General features: G+C 42.4%; 1 protein-coding gene across 7 annotated transcripts in view; it reads right to left on the bottom strand.

The window, feature by feature from the left end:
• FAT3 (FAT atypical cadherin 3) overlaps positions 1 to 21,269 on the bottom strand; it is a 669,400-nt gene that overhangs the window by 165,194 nt on the left and 482,937 nt on the right. For 5 of the 7 annotated variants that reach the window (XM_033948992.1, XM_033948995.1, XM_033948997.1 and 2 more), the window contains exons 5-7: positions 16,812 to 17,126; positions 12,904 to 13,114; positions 7,917 to 7,985 (exon numbers count right to left, since the gene is read on the bottom strand). In XM_033948992.1, the coding sequence (XP_033804883.1) occupies positions 7,917 to 7,985; positions 12,904 to 13,114; positions 16,812 to 17,126 (595 nt within the window). The remainder of the gene's footprint in view (positions 1 to 7,916; positions 7,986 to 12,903; positions 13,115 to 16,811; positions 17,127 to 21,269) is intronic. The other 2 variants (XM_033948996.1, XM_033948999.1) reach the window with 1 other exon arrangement.

Below are 21,269 nucleotides of genomic sequence, written 5' to 3'. Positions count from 1 at the left end.
GTAACTCTTTAGCCAAAGTAAACACGCTGCCTTCGGTGACCCAGAAGCTTTCTCACTGCTACTGCTTCCCGCCTATGCGGAAACAGGAAGCAGTAGCATCCGGGTTGCCAAAGGCAACGTGTTTACTTTAGTCACGCTGCCAACAGTACAAAGAGTTACAGCAGGTCTACGAGGTGGGGGTGGGGGAGGACTCTGGAGAGGTGTGGGGGAGGAGAACTCCAGATAGGTACGCAAAAGTTCTGAACAAAAGTTCTGAAATTAAGAAGCCACCTGGATTCCTGACACAGTCCTCAAAAAGAGGACATGTCCTGGGAAATCCGGTCATCTGGTAACCCTAACTGTACTGATGATCTAGTGTTTAGTCAGGGCAGGAATAATTCCCAATTGCTCCTTATCCTGCTGGTTCCACCATCAAAATTGCTACCAGGAACTCCAGGGGCAGGCAGCTGTAGGAATCACCACTGACCCGTTGAAGCATAATATTTGAGAGTGGGGTTGGGGATGTGAGTAAATATGTTGCAGGAGGGATGAGAGTGGTGAGACAGGGATATATGGTGGACATAAGGGTAGAGGGGAAGGAGAGATGATGCATGGGGAGAAAGGGAGATATGGACATAGGGGTGGAGGGGAGGGGGAGATGGCACATGGGGAGAGGGAGAATGGACATAAGGGGGGAGGGAAAGGAGATATGGATATAGGAATGGCGGAGAGGGAGAGATGGTGCAATGGACATGAAACAACTCTGCGGAAATACAGTGTCAAACGTCTCAAATTGTTTTTCTTTATTTTCTGTACGTACTTGAAATTTTGTTTTTGTGTTAAATGTGAGCAATGTTTACTTAAACCCCCTTCTCTACCCATTGCGGTTCTTTGTAAATCTAGGGTCAAACATTTAGGATAAAATGGCTTTGCACAGGCGCCTTAATTCTTTGGTATAAAATGGGCTTCTTAGCATTTAGTGCACATTAATTCCCTTAATGCTGCTTGATGATTGTCCTCCCCCCCCCACTCCCTAAATCCTCTATTGCCGCAGGTACAAACTTAGGTCTCCTTTTAAGGCCACGTTAGGCCTTTTCATCGCCAGCCAAGGCATTATTAGTTTTGATGCTCAAAGGAATTCTATGAGCATCGGAGCTTTTACCGCCACGGCCGGGGATAAAAAAGCCTAACATGGTTTCATAAAAAGGGGAGGTTAGACTGTGAGCCCTCTGGAGACAAGGAAATACTTACTTCCTCTCTACAAAACCGTGCTAGCAGTTTCTAGTGCAGGGAGCCGCGCTGAATGGTCCGCGCTGCTCCCGACGATCATAGGAACTCAATGAGTGTTGGGAGCAGCGCGGCTCTCTGTGCTAAGACCCGCAAGCGCGGTTTCATAGAAGAGGGGGGTTAGTGTACCAGAAAGTAACTTGCTTTCTTAAGCTACCTAAACATCTTCATAACTTCAGTCAATACAGTGGTTAAGGAATTATTCATTCAATTTCTATATCGTTCTCCCAGGGGAACTCAGAATGGTTTACATGAATTTATTCAGATACTCTAGCATTTTTCCCCGTCTGTCCTGGGAGACTCACAATCTATCTAATGTACCTGGGACAATGGGGGGATTAAATGACTTGCCCATAGTCACAAGGAACAGCATGGATTTGAACCCACAACCTCAGGGTGCTGAGGCTGTAGCTTTAACCACTGCACCATTCTAGAATCAAAATGTAGTAAAAGTGAGCCAAGTATAGTACAATGAAGCCATTATGACATCACTGTTGAAGTTGGCTCTTAGGCATTGGTGGAATGAGGCATTATGATGTCACAATACCAGCTCTGGTTATCAGAGGCTGAAACCTTTCACAATTTTCTATACCGTTCTCCCAGGGGAGCTCAGAACCATTTACATGAATTTATTCAGGTACTTAAGCAGTTTCCATGTCTGTCCAGGTGGGCTCACAATCTATCTAATGTACCTGGGCAATGGGGGGATTAAATGACTTGACCAGGAGCAGCATGGGTTTGAACCTAGAGAATGACACGGTGACAAAATTCATCACCGTTCCCGTCCCCGTGGATAACCGCGGGAAACCATCTTCATGTCATTCTTTAAGGAGAGAGGGAAGAATCAGAGTATGAATGGCCACAACCACTGACCCGCAAGCTTTGCTTTGAAGAATGCTGGTGTAGAAGGACAGAGGATGAAATAGACACTAGAAAATGACATGGGATTATTTCCCGCGGTTATCCGCGGGGACGGGAACGGTGATGAATTTTGTCACCATGTCATTCTCTATTTGAACCCACAACTTCAGAGTGCTGAGGTTGTAGCTTTAACCACTGTGCCACATACTTCCCAAATCAAAAGAGGGAAAGGATAGGGTAAAGATGACTTCAGAGGGCAGATATTTTTCAATTTAATTTACCAGCATCTGATGACCACTGACAGAAATAAATTTACAGTAGAAAAAATAGAAGCAAAAATTACTACTGCAAAGGTTTGAGGATCTGGGGCCTGGTCTGATAGAACCATTGCTTATTTCTCCCCCCCCCCTTATGCATGCCTCGGCACTTACTGCTCACAGCTGTCACAAGCACTTAATGCTCTTTAATTGCTAGTGAGCACATAATTGCCCTTGACATTTACTTAAAGTCAAAGGGACAAGAATGTAGTTATGAACTGCTATAAAATTACATAAAAAATATTTAACCTAAAAAAAAAAGATGTCATCTCTCAATTAACATTTTAAATTGATTTACAGAAGCAATAGCTAAAAAAGAGAAACCAGGCAAATACAAATAATTTGCAGAAAGAAGTTTTAATTTGTAATGTGAAACTTAATGGAATTAAATGCCAATTCGGGAGAGTATTCACTTCTGAAATAGAAAGTTTCATATTCATAACCCTAAAAGAAAACAATTTTAAATGTGCCACCAAATTTCTACAGGTGTGATCTACATAGCTGCTTTTACTTATTGGAAATGGGGGGGGGAGGGAGGGGGTTTACCAGCTTAACAGGGATCCCAGATATAAAGGCAAGCTTCAGGACAGGGTCCTTTTTGGTCTTGCATCATTTAAAAAAATGGAGGTGCCCTTAGGTGCCTCCAAAAAACAGCGCCTTTGTCGTGACAAAAGAGGAGTCTAAGAGCGCCTATGGCAACTGTAAGCATTGTAAACACCGGAAGTGGCCATAGGCGCCTCTGTAGACGCGATTGTCGTGGAAGGCTTTTAAAACCCTGGCCTACATTTCCAATGCCTACATTTCACAAAGCCGCAATTCTCCAAATGGCGCCGTTGTGTGATTTACACACGATCAGTGTCCATTTTGTAGGTGGCCTTCAATAATGGCACCGTTTGCCGAATCCGGCGGACCTTAGGAAATTGGAAGACTTGGCGTCCAAATGGTAGATGAAATTTAATGTGGACAAATGCAAAATGATGCACAATGGGAAGAATAACCTGAATCACAGTTACCGGATGCTAGGGTCCACCTTGGGGATTAGCGCCCAAGAAAAGGATCTGGGTATCATCGTAGACAATACGATGAAACCTTCCGTCCAATGTGCGGCGGTGACCAAAAAAGCAAACAGGATCTAGGAATTATTAAAAAAGGGATGGTTAACAAGGCTAAGCATGTTATAATGCCTCTGTATCGCTCCATGGTGCGACCCCCATCTGGAGAATTGCATTCAGTTCTGGTTTCCTTATCTCAAGAAAGATAAAGCAGTGCTAGAAAAGGTTCAAAGACTAGCGACCAAGTTGATAAAGGGGATGGAACTCCTCTCATAGGAGGAAAGACTAAAACAGTTAGGGCTCTTGAGCTTGGAAAAGAGACGGCTGAGGGGAGATATGATTGAAGTCTACAAAATCCTGAATGGAGTAGAATGGGTTCAAATGGATCGATTTTCCACTCCGTCAAAAATTACAAAGAATAAGGGACACTCGATGAAGTTACAGGGAAATACTTTTAAAACCAATAGGAGGAAATTTTTTTTCACTCAGAATAGTTAAGCTCTGGACTGCATTGCCAGAGGTTGTAGTAAGAGCAGATAGCATAGCTGGTTTTAAGATAGGTTTGGACAAGTTCCTGGAGGAAAAGTCCATAGTCTGTTATTGAGAAAGACATGGGAAGCCACTGCTTGCCCTGGATTGGTAGCATGGAATATTACTACTCCTTGGGTTTTGGCCAGGTCCTAGTGACCTGGATTGGCCACCGTGAGAACGGGCTGCTGGGCTTGATGGACCATTGGTCTGACCCAGTAAGGCTATTTTTATGTTCTTATGTTCTTAAGTGCGCATGCCTAGCTTTGATATATACCAAATTAGGCTAGCATTTTATAAAGGAAAATAGGTTCCATCTATCTGTGAATGAAGGCTCAGAGCGCAACACAGCCTGGGTCAATAACACAGAAATATCAACAAAGAAAGCCTTCATTTAAAACACACCAGATGTATGAAGCCTGTTAGAAGGTTAATGGGGTCAAGGTACGATCAGAGTGCGAAAGACATGCTCAGAGGGAAAGAAAAATCCATACCAGAGGAACTAAATAACTAGGTGCCATCAGCCTTTATCGCAGAGGATTGTGTAGGGATTCCCAAAGCTGAGTTCATTTTAGAGGATTCAATATCAATAACTGGCTGAAACAGATATGACAGCAGAAAATTTAAAAGAGCTGAGAAACAAAACTGTACCTAATCTGTCTATATGTTCCATCTGCACGTATACCCTATGCTGTCTAGAGTACTGAAATGTTTTAATGTATATTCTGTTGACATTGTAAGTCGCATACTATGCCATGCTGTCTACTGCTATTTGTTTATTTTTACTGCTGTAATGGTCTATTGCTAATATCCATCTTACTTTTGCTGTACGTCGCCCCGGGGGAATATCTTCAACAAGGTGGTATATAAATCTAAATAAATACAGCATTAGTCTTGTGGATATACTATTCGTTATGCTGAAATAAAAAGGTCAAAATGGCTTTTCGTGACAGGGTGTCATATCTATTGATGTTTTTCATGTTTGTCTGAAAGTACAAAGGCAAAGGAGCTCTCTAGCTAATACATTATATTTAAGTTGTTTTGATATAAGGGAGAAAAAGTTGGTTCATGGATCAAACACTGGATAGAAGGTATGAAAGGTAGAATCGACAATCCATTTCCACAGTGGGAGAAGGTAGACAATTATGTCTCACAAGGATCTACAGTATTTTGAAACTAGTGTCGCAGATGTCTGGTGGCTCAGAACTGACGCAGCGGCAAGGTCAAGGAGACCAACTGGCTACTGAGGGATGTTTCCGGAAATTGCTGGAAAATAGGGTGGAGCTCAGGGAGGCAGAGCAGGGACAGGTGATGTAGGCCTCAGGAAGTGTTTAACAATTTCCAAAGGAAGGCCAAGGGGAAGGCCCAGGTCACTGGTAATGCCTTTCAACAGCTCTAAGCTAAGGCTCAAATCCCAAGATCAGTCCCCTCAGGCAATCAAATTGGAGGCAATCAAAACGGCTTCCATCAGCCCACAAAATCATGGTTAGGATAAGCTGGAGTGGGCTTCAATGGCAACTCCAGCAGTGGGAACCTAAAGACAGTACCAGGCAGACTTCTATGGTCTATTGCCCAGAAATATTAAAGAAGAGACAATTTAACCATGAATATACTACATAATGAGTGTGACTATTGGGCAGACTGGATGGACTGTTGGAGGGTCTTTATCTGCTGTTATTTACTATGTTCCTATACCTCTACACTGAAAATTATAATGGCATTCTAGAAACCGTAATGATGTATAAAGAAATACCACTAGTACCACTTATCAATTCATAGCACTGCTAGACATACACAGCAACGAACACACAGAGATTCACAAAAGTTCTGTAAAAGGTGCGTCTTGTGGAACATTTTGAACATATAAGAGCTGAGTAAGAAATAAGCATTTACTATGTCAGAGCCCTGCCCCCTCCCCACCAAAAGAAACCCCCCCCCAAACAGACTAAGCTTTGCACTAAATTGCCACGGTTCTATCACCACAGGGGCATTTTTAGATCAAAAGAGAACACAGACATTTTGAATCTCATTTTAATCATGAGGCGTAAGTTACCCTGGGAGAGCAAATGGAACGAGGAGAATTTTATCAGCATGCTTTCATAAGAACCTTCTAACACTGACACCCGAGCAGCTCTGCAGTAGGCACGAGGCAGAGGAGAGAGAAACGTGGGCAAGCGTTGTGGCGGTATGCGCTGGCCTGGTGTCCCTATTCTGACTGAAAATGTTTCTAGGCAACCCTAGGAACAATAGCATAGTGAGGGTGAGAGGCACTCTCCCCTGCCCTCTTCTCTGCCCCCCCCTCCACGTGCACCCCTCCCTTCCTCTTTAACTTTCCTGATACGAGCAGCTTCACCAACTTGCTGCCCACGTCAGCTCTCCTTTTAACATCCTTTCCTAGGCGCGGGACCCGGAAGTGACATCAGACAGAGAGCCGACACTGGCGCGAGCAGCAATTTGTTGTTGCTGCTTGTGCCGGTGAAGAGCTAGAGCAGACATGGGCAAACTATGACCCACAGGCTATATCCGGCCCGTTTAGTTTTTTAATCCATCCGAATCCCGCCGGCCTCAATCCCTATATACTTCCCACCAGAGCAGCATCGGGCTGGCAGTACTCTAAGCAGGCTGTTTCGCAGCATTCTCTCATAGGGGAATTCCCTCTGCCACATCACTGATGATGTCATCAGTAACATGGCAGGCCCTGATGAGAGAAGGCCGTTTAGAGTGCTGTTTAGAGTGCTGCCGGCCCGACACTGCTCTGGAGGGAGGAATGTAGGGCTCGTGGTCAGCGGGGTTTGGATGGAAGGGAAGGATGGAGAATCAGTGGGGGTTCGGCTGTTCGGCAGGAGCGGATGTTCAAGGGTTCTGCTGCACGAGGGATGGAAGGGAAGGATAGAGCTGGGCAAGGGTTCTGCTGTACAAGGGATGGGAGGGAGGGAAGGATGGAAGCTGGGCAAGGGTTCTGCTGCATGAGGGATGGGAGGGAGGGAAGGATGGAAGCTGGGCAAGGGTTCTGCTGTACAAGGGATGGGAAGGAGGGAGGGAAGGATGGAAGCTGGGCAAGGGTTCTGCTGCACAAGGGATGGGAGGGAGGGAAGGATGGAAGCTGGGCAAGGTTTCTGCTGCACAGGAGGATGGGAGGGTGGTGCTCTTGGTCCGGCCCCTCTGTCAAATTTAAGAACCCATGGTGTTCTACAAGTCACAAAGTTTGCCCACCCCTGAGCTAGAGGTATGGTAGGGGGAAGTGGAGGAGCGGTGCAGGGGTGCCAGCACTCCCACCAAGACGGTGCCCGGGGCAGACTGCCCCCTCTCCCTTACTATGCCACTGCCTAGGAAGGCCCACTTTGGATTCAAGCCTGTAAGAATTTTATAATTCTAAAAGGTCCCTTCCCTGAACCACTAACCTATACATTCCACTATCCCTGGATGGATTAGTTTAAATTGCCATCAACCTTTATTAAGGAGACCACACATGGATTGATTAACATGTTCCATTCCGATAATGGAAGCATTTCTGGGTGGAACCTGTGATTTGGTGCCCTAAGGCAAATTTATACTGTATAAAAACTTGAGGCACCTCAGTACAGCCATTCTATATATTTTTTTGCATTTGATTGCATAGTGCGGTAAAATCTTTCTGCTGAGAATAACATATGAGAAATTCCAAAGATAAAGGCAAAGTAATTGGATAACAGTAATTCAGGTGCTATCAGAGAAAAGTATATCTAAAAGTCAGGTATTACATTTTGTCCTGTTGCAGGCATTTGTGAAAATGTAATTTAATTTGTTTCAGAGAACCAGCTTTTCTTTTCCTTTCCATTTTTCTTTTTTAAATGCAGGTTTGGATGGATGTATTTTAGAAATTTTAGAAAAAATGTGTTTGCACTGAGGGTACCTTCTGTTGAACAGTTCTGCCCGCAAGCTGTCTGTAGAATATAGAACATCTCTCGAGCATGCTTGCCGCCTTGCAGAAGCGCAGTCAGGAGCAGAAAAAGAACAGAGTGCAGCAAAAGGTGAAGAAAAGAGATAAACGAGGGAGAGCAAGTTAGAAGTACAAAATATATTAGGAATGATATTAGCAAAGTATGACAAAAGAATTTTAAAACACATAGGGAGCATTAACATAGCGTCAACTGGTACAGTGGGGGAAGAGATGGAGACGTCTTAAGTGTGTTACATTAACATGCAAATGCGCATTGGTTTGCTGTACAATATACACTGCAAGGCTCAACTCACCCAAATTTAGAAACTAAAAACTTTCTTGAGGAAAAATATTTGCTACAGTCACGGGGTGGCCAGTTTACAAAGGCATCTATGGGGCTAAAACTGAAATGCAACCTTTCTTTTAGTCTAGCAATGTCTAGCAGGTTAGGGTGCCTCAGAATGCCATCCCGGTAAACAATACTACTCAGGATGGTAACAGTCCTCATAGACCCTATACCACCTCTTCTCCTATTCTTATTATGTTTGCTTATTATTATTTGTGCTTTCACTGTTAACACGTTTTTAAAAACTTTTTTTTCTTTTTTTTTTGTGCACAAATATATTTAAATATTGTGCTTTTCTGTGATTACTGGTCAAAAGTTACTTATCTTAAAGCACCTCATACTCCGACGAGCCCCGTTTCAAAATTGATTTCATCGGCTGACCTAATTAAAGGGTTCCACACTCGTCCAGAGATTAGAGAGCACTGCTAAACATTGATATAGTAAAAGAAAGGTTGCATTACGCAAATTATATTAGTTGAATTCTAAAACTGAAATGGGCACAGGACTTTAGGCAGACAGAATGAATGAATTATTCTTGGCACCCGACCAACCGTATTGGCATGCTGTCTGTTTGCACAGCCATCTGATCTTCAAATGCAAATTACCCAGGTAATTTTCATCTGAAGAGCAAGTAAGTTTGTGTGGAGAGAAACTTATTTGCACACAATGTCGGGTAGGTGGCTTATTTAAACTTTGGCCAACTGCATGTTTAAAATAGCACAATTCAGTGACCTACGTCCAAAGTATGGTCTGAAACACCTTCACATGTCTTTTAGACTAATATTACCACTACTGTTTAAAATTTCTATAATACTACTAGAAATATGCATGCTATACCAGTGGCAGAGCGAGGGTGGGAGGCGCCCGGGCCGGTGGCGTCCCCCCCTGCTCCCTCAGCGCCTCGCTTGCGCCCTCCCTTCCCTGTTAACTCTTTAAATCTTCAACAGTGTGAGCAGCTTCTCCATGCTGCTGCTCATTCTGGCACTGGCTTTCCCTCTGACATCACTTCCTGGCCCTGCAAACTAGAAATGATTTCCGAGGGGAGCCAGGCTGGAGAAGTTGCATGAGCTGGCAAAGATTTAAAGAGGTACAGGGGATGCAAGCATGGCATGAGGGGGGGGGGGGGGCGGAGATATGCCAGTGCCCCCACCAAGATGGTGCCCGGGGCAGTCCGTCTCCCCCCTTGCCCCCTCTTACTACACCACTGTGCTATATACATACATTCAATCAAGTACTTAAAAAAGATGTTCTCTGCTCACTGGACTTTGTAGTCTAGTTAAAGACAAACAAGAAACCTCAAAAAATGTGTTTACTGTAGAAAAATGCTTCAATTGAAGTTTAACAGCAGGAGAGCCAGAGTTTAAGTTGTTAGTTGGGGGTTTTAGGCTGGATTTGAGAATGGCCAGAGATGGGAGCATGAAACATGACTAATCCCTTCTCCGAAATGTGCATTATTAACTTCTCTTGGCAAAAGGAGAAGGATCAGTATGCTCCCACCATGATGTAAGTTTGAATTAAAGACAGAGGGCCATACTTTGATCGCCACACTGGTGCAATTCGTGCCCTCTACACCATTCACACAGCCTTTCTCTGAGGAAACAGAATAAAGAAAAAAAAAATAATACACAGCTGTTGTTTCTGGTCATTAAAACTAATTCTATCATTATATGGAAAGAACAAAAACGATTTTATTGGCGACAGGGCTAGGACACATCCAAGGTGAAATCCTAAAAAGAATTAAAAATAAGGCCTACATCAGCTGCTCCAAAGAAACTTTTCCTTCTCAAAAAGTCATTTCTCAAACTGCTACTAAAGAAGCATCAATCTTCATCAGAACCTTCAAACCACATCACTATTTACTGTGCTTCGGAAAATTAATTATTCCATCGAGTCATTTACATCACATTACATTAGTGATTTTTATTCCACCATTACCTTGTGGATCAAGGCGGATTACAGAAGAGGATTTCTGGACATGTCCAGAGGTGTTACAGAGTAGAGTGGGTTGCTTCAGAAGATTGAAATGTTTCATATGGTGTGAGTTAGTCTTCATGGATTTCTTGAAAAGTAGGGTTTTTATTTCAATTCTGAAAGTTTTGTAGTCTAGGGTCGGGATTAGTAGATTGGAGAGTTGATGGTCTAGTTTTGCTGCCTGTGTGGCTAGAAGGCCATTGTACAGTTTCTTCCGTTTGATGTCTCTTATTGGAGGGTATGTGAATGGTGTCTGGGTTCTCCTGTGTCTGGTTGTGGTAGTTTGGATTAGGCGGTTGTTCAAGTAGGCTGGGCTGTCGCCATTTATGGATTTAAATAGTAGACAGTAGAATTTAAATAGTATTCTTGCTTGAATGATTCATCGTAGTCATATTTTAAATGACTCATGGTAGTCATATTTGGGGTTCACAACTCTTTCAGTAAGAGACCTGTCTGGGACGGAGGAGGACACTAATAAACCAAAGCATACGTAAGTAAGGGCAAATATAACTGGTGTCCCCGTTTCCCATGAGCCATCATTTAGCACGGCTTTAACACTTGTACTACATCATCAAATACTGTAATCTACTTAATAACAGACAACATAAATTAACATGAAGCAGGATTATCCACAACAGAGATTGACATGGGGACACATTTTTTCCCATCCCCGTTACCTTTGTCACTGTCCCTGTCCTATTCCTATAAGCTCTGGCGTAACTGAACAAGCATTGAACACTTATGATTTTCAAGTGTTTGACGCTTGTGCAGATGAGGACAGAGCTTAGGCATTGGTGGAATGAGGCATTATGACATCACAATCTGAGCTCTAGAATGTTGCTACTTATGATTTTAAAGTGTTTGAGGCCTGTGCAGATGAGGATGGAGCTTAGGCATTGGTGGAATGAGGCATTATGACATCACAGTCTGAGCTCTAGAATGTTGCTACTTATGACTTTAAAGTGTTTGAGGCTTGTGCAGATGAGGACAGAGCTTGAAGGAATGGGACAGGGACAGGAAAAGAACTCACCGGGATGGGATGGGATGGGAAAATAAGTTCCTGCAGGGTCGTGGAAAAATTTGTCCCCGTGTCATTCTCTAACCCACAACACATTTCAGTATCATGGTAGCTTTTGTGTTTTTTTCTTTTGGGCATTAATCGCTTTCCTTTCCATCTTCATAATGTCTGGATATGAGTATTTGCAACATACAGAATTGTCTACATTCCTTTGTGTATTGTTGCTGTGTTTGGTTTTCAGTAGCTCCCTTCACGACTCTGTTCTTTCCTTCGCAAGAGACAAGGGCCCAGATGCACTAAAGCCAGCGATTGTCGCTAAACCGGTTTTGACAGCTTTAGCGACGATTGCATTTGTTGACTTGATGCACAAAAAGGCTCACCGCAAATTTTTCCCCTCGATCGGCCATTTTCCGATCTGGCCATGCAAATTAGCTAAAACCCCATGCAAACTAGCCAAGCGATTGATGCACTAACATTAAGTGGCTATGCACAAAAAAAAAAGCAAGGGTTTTAGCGATCAAAAAAAAAAAAAATAAAAATCGACAGGTGTCATCGCAGTAACTGTGTTACAGACAGGTATGGCTGTTCTTTTTTTTTTTAATGGCACAGATATTTTTAGTATGTTACACATGCAAAATATGTGTCCCATAAAAAAGAAGAAGAAAAAAGCACCCACCTTCACCGATGATGGCCCTCACTGTCGACCCTGGACGAATGCACCGGGAATCCCTTCATCCCGCACTAGCAAAAATCGTCAGGAGGGATACCCATTCCCTCCTGCCTTGACACCCCCCTCTCCACGCAAGAAAAAAATGGCAGGAGAGATGCCCACTCCCTCCTGCCACCAAAGGCCCATCCCCTTGCCAGGCGCCCCCCCAAAATCCCCTCCCCTCCCAATCCCTCCCCCCTCAAAGGCCAATCAGGGCACAATCAAATTCATGGGGAAAACATCTATTCGCACAGTCTTCCCAACTTTAGATTTTTATGGACAACCCTTGTGTGCATTAACATACTGATTGGTTAGGCAGTATATAAAAAGTAAAATTATTATTATTATTATAGAAAAGAACTGCAATCCCTTACAGAAAAACCATAACAATCCCTTGTAGAAGGCAACTTTATATGGGAAAGTTTAATAAGAGTTCAAAAAATCACGGACAGGATGTTCTATGCTTTATCTCTACAAAAAAGACTCACAATTCCTTCATAGGACAAAACCTGTGACAAAGCTGGAAATCGGAGCAGAATCAAATCTATTTGTGTGAGAGGACTCTAAGGACATATCCAAAAAAGACGTGTGTACAGTCTTCTGAATGGATGACTGTGGGCATGTCTGGGGTAGGAGGAGAGGGTAACAATGGACAATCTATAGTGCTCCTCTTCCTGCATATTCCACATTTCTTTTGTCCCCTGTGATTAGTACTTTCTTTTAATGCCAATACCTTTCAAACATCTTCACTTACTGAATAATAAAGACTGTTTAGGTTTCTACTTTATATAGCTCACACAAGGAAAAGTAATTTGGGTGAGTCAAGCTCTATAAGTTAATTTTGTTGTTTCTTTCTTCAAAAAAACCCCCCAAGAATCAGCTCTTTAGGGTTCTACGTGCAATTGCAGGAGCTTACCAACCACATCGAACCACAGGGGGATATTAGACGGCTGCACGGTGACTACACCCACTATTTCTGTCACTCTGTCACTTTCCATGACCGTAAAGTTGTAATATAGCTCATCAAAAGTTAGTGGAACAGGAGAGGGTGGGGGTTTCTTAATCCATTCAATGTGGAGGCGTGCAGCAGAAAACTTTTGTGGACGCCCATTGTCCACTGCCTTTATCTGTCAAAAATAGAGAGAGAAAGAGATCGGTGAAAACGGATACGCATTTCCAACCGCTATGACTTGAATCCAATATTGTTAATAATTACGCCACACTTTTGTATGCATGACATACAGGTACAAAAATACCAGCAATCTTCAGTCACACACAGAATTGTAACTAAATTTTAAATGCAATTAATCTTTTTTAAAGATACATATAAACCAGCCAGTATATTTTTTTCTATTATTATAGGACCTGAGAGTAAAAATGATTTAACAGGGTAGGAGAGAACCCTGCCCAATTCAATCATACTGGACGTGTCCAAATGCTAATATTCAGTGGAATGTATTCATACAGTCCCTGATTCTATAAAAGGTGCTTAATGTGAGGCACATAAATTGGCGCACACAGACGATCTAAGCGCCTAAATTAATTCTCCAATTAGACTTAATTGGCACCGCTAAGTGAAAAAAAACAACAATTAAATTAGATTGTAGGTGTCTAGTCCAAGGGACTTACCAGAAAGAAGGCATGGTTGGGGTGAATTGTGGGCATCTCTTGGACGTGTCTAGGTGCCAAAATTGGACTTAGTTACTGGTATTTAGGTTCTTAAGTTGGTCTATTAAAAGGATATGATATGATTGAATTATTCCTTGGGGTTATGATAATTCTGACAGTGCCCACTCTATGAAACTCATTGTCGTCAATCCTCCGGGAAGAATCTTCTTTAGACAAATTCAAATCTAATCTAAAAAATTTTTTGTTTAAAGATGCCTACAACTTATAACACCTAGAATCATAGTCTTATTCTTCAATTTACAATTTCACATGAAGAGCGCATCCACTTCCTATTGTACTTATCCTATTAAATTATTGTATTTCACCCCTATACCACACGTATATGAATGTCTCGTCTCTATTTGTGATTTAGTATATGATGTCCCAGATTTTAAAAATTTTTTATTTTTTTGTACACTGCTTAGACTTTTATTAACCTTTTCCTATCGTAATAAATTTTACGTTAAGCTGGTTCCACTTGTAATTATTTTAGCAAAGTTTTGTATTATTCACCGTTATCATTTACGGCTATTGTAAACATAATGTAAATAAGTCATAAGTCTGTAAATTCAAATATTTTGTGTTCCTGTCATGTACTGTATGTCCCATGCCATGGGACATACGATGGCAACGACATTTTTGGAATGTCCTGTCATCCGGGACACACGATAGGAAAAGGTTAAGCGGTATATTAGTTCTCTGTAAGAGGTGCCGACTCCCTTGGACCTCCATGTCAGCTCCCTCCATACAGAAATTTTTTAAGTGTACTCAAGAGTTTACAGAGAAACCAGCTGGGGTATTCGATTTCAAAAAGCAGTGCTCCACTATCAGGTCCAATCGTTGCACACTATGCTGCCCACATACGAATGTGAATGCACAAACTTTTTATTGCTGAAATATTCCCCCAAACTTTTATGCTGCTGAAAGTAAGGAATCTTTATTTAACTTTGAAGAGAAATCCTGGGTTCTAACATGAACCATATTTCATCTTGAGCTTCTTCAGAGAACCCAAACAAAAACTGTTTTCATTCATAGTAACAAAGTAAATGACGGCAGATAACGACCTGAATGGTCCATCCAGTCTGCCCATTAATTAGACTCATTAAAATACATGATTAAATTAACTTGTCTCTTCTTTGATATTTCTGGGTCACAGACTGTAAAGTCTGGTATTGTCCTAAGTTCCAAATCTAATCAAGCCGTTGTGACATCATTGCTGAGGTTGGCTCTTAGGCATTGGTGGAATGAGGCATTATGACACCACAATCTCAGCTCTGGAATGTTGCTACTCTTTGGGTTTCTACCAGGTAACAATAGTAAATGATGGCAGATAAAGACCTGAACGGTCCATCCAGTCTGCCCATAAGTTATACCCATTAAAAAATACATGATTATATTAACTTATCTCTTCTTTGATATTTCTGGGTCATAAACTGTAAAGTCCACCTGGTATTGTCCTAGGTTCCAAATGCTGAAGTTGCCGTCCAAGCTCACTCCAGCCTATCCAACCATTCTGTTTGCAAGATATCTACCATAAAGTCAGTTAGTGGAGCTCCCATCGATGCCCTCCCTAGCCCAATCCTACACCAAATCATCACATATTGGACACAGACCGTTCAAGTCTGTCCAGTATCGGCCTTAGCTCTTTAATTCACATTTTTCATTTTCTAATTAGAGATCCTCTATGTTTATCCCACGCTTTTCTGAATTCCATCACCGTTTTCCTCTCTACCACTTTCCTCGGGAGGGGAAGGCATTCCAGGCATCTACCACCCTCTCTGTGAAAAATAATTTCCTAACATTGCTCCTGAATCTTCCTCCTTGCAACCTCAAATTATGCCCTCTAGTTTTACCATTTTCTCTTCTCTGGAAAAGATTTGGTTCTATATTAATACCTTTCAAGTATTTAAACGTCTGTATCATATCTCCCCTGTCCCTCCTCGCCTCAAACAGTGAAAAGTGCTCTCTCTCTCTCTCTTGTGTCATCCACACCACCCTCTTACTGGATGTGGTGAGGAATCGGTGTGCACTCCTGCACACCCTTACACATGACTTCTAAGAGGCTCTGTGTTTGGCATAGCCTTTGTAAAATACAATGGGAATTTTCCAGTGCTTGACCTGGACATCTTAACTCCCCTCTCCATGTTCTATCTGAAATTAGCCTTTATGGGAGCAATTCCGTAACTAGGCATCTAATACAAGCCTATTCTATAAAGCAGGGGTTCCAGTTCAGTGAGGACCACACTCTTAAGGATTGAGGGAAGAAGCCAAATAGGATGCAGAGAAGGATCTTGAAATCTGAGCTAATAATTTTGACGGTTATTGGCAGCATAACTATGTACTACTCTAATTATCAGCACAGTTAGGGCCAGATTCTATAAATGGTGCCCACTGTAGGCGCCACTTGGCACAGTTCTCAATCAACCGTTAAGTATCATTTATAGATACTGGCGCCTAGGCAAACTTAGGCGTCGCTAGGCGTTGGCGCCACTCCATTAGGCCAGCTTTTCACTCACCTAATTTGGTAGCATCTATGTCGGAAACCTAACTCAACCACGCCTAGTCTCCGCCCATAACCACTCCTACTGTCTGAGATAGGCATCGTTAGGCGGCCTTAAGTGTGGGAGGGTGCCTAATCACACCCACTTTTAGGTAAGCACTTTGGACAAGGGCCTGCTTTTTATAGAATCACATTTTTTGTTAGGCATCTAACTTTCAATTAAGTCCAATTAACAATTATGAGGTGTTAAGTGTGAATTATCGGTGCAGATTAAACCTATTACCCAATTAAGTTAGGTACATACATCTGCTAGGTGTGCTGATGCAAGCGCCTAACTTTAGATGGATTATAGAGAATTTGCAAGTAAATACTGGAGATAAGCACAAAGATTATGTTTATGTTTCGCCTGTGCTCTCCTTGCAAATTTGCAAGGTAGTATTTACAGGGAATCCTGGCATTTATGCACATCTGTGTGTACACTGGCATGCATATGCCATTATTCTAAACATTTATGCATAAGCATCGGAATACATTGTTAATTTAATTTTTATGCCAGGTTTGTACATATCGTATTCAGTAATACAGTATGAACTGATGACCTTTTTTAAAGAATACAAAACTATTGGTGAAACATTGTGTACATAATACTTCCTTACCGTTAAGATGTCATAACTTCCTGCTGAGAATTGCTTTCTGGAAGACACCATGCCAGTTTTAGGGTCAATAAAAAACTTTCCATCATCATTGCCATCTACAATGCTGTAGGAGATCTCTGCGTTTGGTCCTTCATCCCTGTCAAAGGCGAAAGCTCGGTATATTGGTTCACCTCTTTTCTTGCGATCCCTCTCTGGAAGCTTGATCTGATACACTTTTTCTGGAAATTGAGGTTTGTTATCATTTTCATCCAACACTTGAGCCACCACCCATACTGTTGACTGCTTAGGATTGAGACCGCCATCCGTGACTGTCACCTGAAATAATACATAAAATAGTTATGTAGTTAAAAAGAGCATAAATATAAAATCATTTTAGTAGCCACACCATTTTAGTAGCCTTCCTCTGGACCGACTCCATCCTTTTTATATCTTTTTGAAGGTGCGGCCTCCAGAATTGTACACAATATTCTAAATGAGGTCTCACCAAAATATTTTACAGTGGCTGAACAGGTAGAAAACACGACAACATAAGCTAGAAGAATACTTGGGTGAATAGGGAGAATGGCCGGCAGGAAAAAGTTGATAATATCTCTGAAGAAATTTCTAGTGAGACTTCACTTAGAATATTGTGTACAATTCTGGAGGCCCACAACTTCAAAAGATATAAACAGGATAGTCAGTCCAAAGGACAGCTACTAAAATGGCCAGTGGTCTTCGTCATAAAATGTATGAGGACAGACAAAGATCTCAATATGTATACATTGGAGGAAAGGAGGGAGAGAAGAGATATGATAGAGATTTTTAAATGCCTAAGTGGAATAAGTGCACAGGAAGCAAGTCTCTTTCAACTGAAAGGAAAGTCTGGAACGAGGGGGCATAGGATGAAGGTGAAAGGGGACAGACTCAGAGGTAACCTGATGAACTATTTCTTCACAGATAGGGTGGCGAATTCATGGAGTGGCCTCCTGACGGAGGTGGTAGTTTGGGACAAGTAAACAGGATCTCTAAGGGAGAAGAATGGAGAGTAGATGGCATGGATGAGCAGACTGGATAGGTCATATGGTCATCAACTGCCTTAATTTTTCTATTTAATCTCATAATTGACTAAATCAAATATTCCTTATGATTGTGGAGAACATGAAGATGCTATACATACGTTATCCAAAATCAGAGAGGCATATACGTGTGTAAGTACAGATTCCCTTTCTGTCAAGTCAATACTAATTTAAAGAAGGGCTGCACTGGTTTGAAAAGTCAATTTTTATCTGGATTAACAAATCTAAATCTGCTGAGTATGAGGTATTGGAAAAATGGACTCATTTAATATACAGCAAGCAAGCCCCAAAGACTCAGACATTCAGCTGAAATCCAGTATGCTTTCATCATTAAATCAATATTGGTTTCAAGATTTTTCATCTACAATTTAAAAAGGAATAGAAAGATGCACCAAGAGCTTTCTCCTCCCCCCACCCCCATAGGATCCAAACATTTTGCTTTGAATTATTCCAACTAACTCAGAAGAAACTCTTTATGACAGCATAGCAGAATACACTGTTTATCTATGTGCAGTTATAGCTAGCAGTCCCAGGGGTTACAGGCAAATTTGTGGTTTTCATCTCTTCACTGTTTCATCGCTATATAAATGGCCTTCCACTTAGCACAATTCTCAGCTTACCATTCCAGCTAAAGTATTAATATCCAGAAATTCATTGCAATTATAATTATATAGCAGTGGTTTGTAACACACAACAAAATCCACCAAAAGCTATTTATTAGATCTTTTTATTGTTCTACCTGAACTTTTTTGATGTACAGTAAGTATAACCTGGACATAGATAAACAAGAGAGAGATAATGGTTACTGTGGATGGGCAGACTAGATGGGCCATTTGGCCTTTATCTGCTGTCATATTTCTATGTTTCTAATTGCAGCAGTCAAAAATATTCAAATAACAGTATATATTATGGCAGTGTTTTTCAATCCAAGACCTGCAGGTTGGGTTTTTTCATTGCCACTGGCAAGTCATGCTTCTAATGTTGGGCTTTGCTCTTTTCCTTCCCTTTCCTCAAGAATCTCTTCCTGTTACCTTCTTCCTTTACCTGGCTCATAAGAACATAAGAATTGCCGCTGCTGGGTCAGACCAGTGGTCCATCGTGCCCAGCAATCCGCTCCTGCGGTGGTCCCCAGGTCAAAGACCAGTGCCCTAATTGAGACCAGCCCTACCTCCATAAGTTCTGGTTCAGCAGGAACTTGTCTAACTCTGGAGGGTGTTTTCCCCTATAACAGCCTCCGGAAGAGCGTTCCAGATTTCTACCACTCTCTGGGTGAAGAAGAACTTTTTTATGTTTGTACGGAATCTATCCCCTTTTAACTTTAGAGAGTGCCCTCTCGTTCTCTCTACCTTGGAGAGGGTGAACAATCTGTCTTTATCTACTAAGTCTATTCCCTTCATTATGTTGAATGTTTCAATCATGTCCCATCTCAATCTCCTCTTTTCAAGGGAGAAGAGGCCCAGTTTCTCTAATCTCTCACTGTACGGCAACTCCTCCAGCCCCTTAACCATTTTAGTCGCTCTTCTCTGGACCCTTTCGAGTAGTACTGTGTCCTTCTTCATGTACGGCGACCAGTGCTGGACATAGTATTCCAGATGAGGGCGTACTATGGCCCGGTACAGCGGCATGATAACCTTCTCCGATCTATTCGTGATCCCCTTCTTAATCATTCCCAGCATTCTGTTCACCCTTTTCGCCGCCGCTGCGCATTGCTCCCTACCACTATCATCCAACCATCTGAGTGTCTTCATTGGCAGTGATTAAGTTAGGCTGTTTGGCCAGCCCTAGGGGCATTTCCTTCTGCTGGAACTTCTGGGAGGAGAACACTGCACAAGAATGGAGGTGAAGAGAAGAGGACAGAAATGCTGCACATGGATGATGGGAGAGTGTGGCGCAGTGGTTAAAGCTACAGCCTCAGCATCCTGAGGTTGTGGGTTCAAACCCCCGCTGCTCCTTGTGACCCTGGGCAAGTCATTTAATCCCACCATTGCCCCAGGTACGTTAGATAGATTGTGAGCCTGCCGGGACAGACAGGGAAAAATGCTTGAGTACCTGAATAAATGCATGTAAACCGTTTTGAGCTCCCCTGGGAGAACGGTATATATAAAAAAAAATTGAATTGAATTGAAAAAGTAGGGGAGGGGAAGGGAAAGAAAAAGGGAGGAGGTGCACATGAATGGAAATGTGAAGAGATGAGGGACTTCAAATGATTGAGAGAAGGGGGAGGGAAAAGAAGAGAGATACTGCACACAGATGGAGGGGAAGAGAAGAGGGAAAAATGCTACACATGAATTTAAGAGAGAGGACATTAAGGGGAGAGAAAAGAAGGAAATGCTGTACATGGATGGAACGGACGGGAAGAGAGAGAGAGAGAAGATGCTGTAAATCAGGAGTGTTCAACCGGCGGCCCCGTGAAGTATTTTGTGCAGCCCGGTTGAGGGCGATGCAGTGTTTTCCTCTGCTGCCCCCGGGTGTTTACCGGCTCCCTCCTCTGTCTTGCTGCAGCGTTTGCATGTTTGTGCAGACCCAGAAACATTTTTTTCGGCCAATGCGACCCAGGGAAGCCAAAAGGTTGGACACCTCTGCTGTACATGGAAGGAAGGGAAGATCGGGAGGAAATGCTGCACATTGATGGAGGAGAGGGGAAGGGAAGGTGAGAGATAGGGAGGAAATGCTGCACATGGAAGGATGGGAGCATTGGGAGGGGAAGAGAAAAGAAGGAGATGCCGCACATAGATGAGAAAAGTTGCAGGAAAATAATCTCAATTAGAGTATGTGTGGTAAGCGAGTTCTGCTGCAGTATGAGTGACTAAATAGGAGAGTACTGTTTTGCATTGCACTTAAAGTTAGCCTGCATGGTTCACAAAGCGATCTATGGAGAAAACTCGGTGGGACTAACATCTGATATCAAAGTCCCATATTCCTTCTTCAATCCACGTGTAACACAACGCTTCAAACTACCTGTCCTGTCACTTCAAAAACTACGGCGGAAGAAGATGTTTGAGGCTACCTTCGAATACCAAGCTCACCACATTTGGAACAAACTACCAATACAACTAAAACAACCCACCACATACCTTGACTTCAGGAAGAAACTTAAGACATACCTCTTCTCCCTATACCCACTCTCTTATCTTCACCCCTTCCTTCCAACAACCACCTCCCACTCTAATGATGCATCTTCCAAAACTTGATCTAATTTTTATTATAACCCGTAGAGATTTCTTGCACTGAACTGTGGTATATAAGACACTGTATTGTATTAAAAGTATTTAGAGCTGTCATAATATGCATAGTAAGATAGTAGATGTTGGCAGATAAAGACCAGAATGGTCCATCCAGTCTGCCCAACCTGATTCAATTCTTGGTTTCCCTACTAGCCTCTCACTTAGGCTATTCCTTCATC

This window comes from Geotrypetes seraphini, chromosome 6 (assembly GCF_902459505.1).
Source record: "Geotrypetes seraphini chromosome 6, aGeoSer1.1, whole genome shotgun sequence".
Lineage (NCBI taxonomy): Eukaryota > Metazoa > Chordata > Amphibia > Gymnophiona > Dermophiidae > Geotrypetes > Geotrypetes seraphini.
This window is presented reverse-complemented; position numbering and strand designations above follow the sequence as displayed.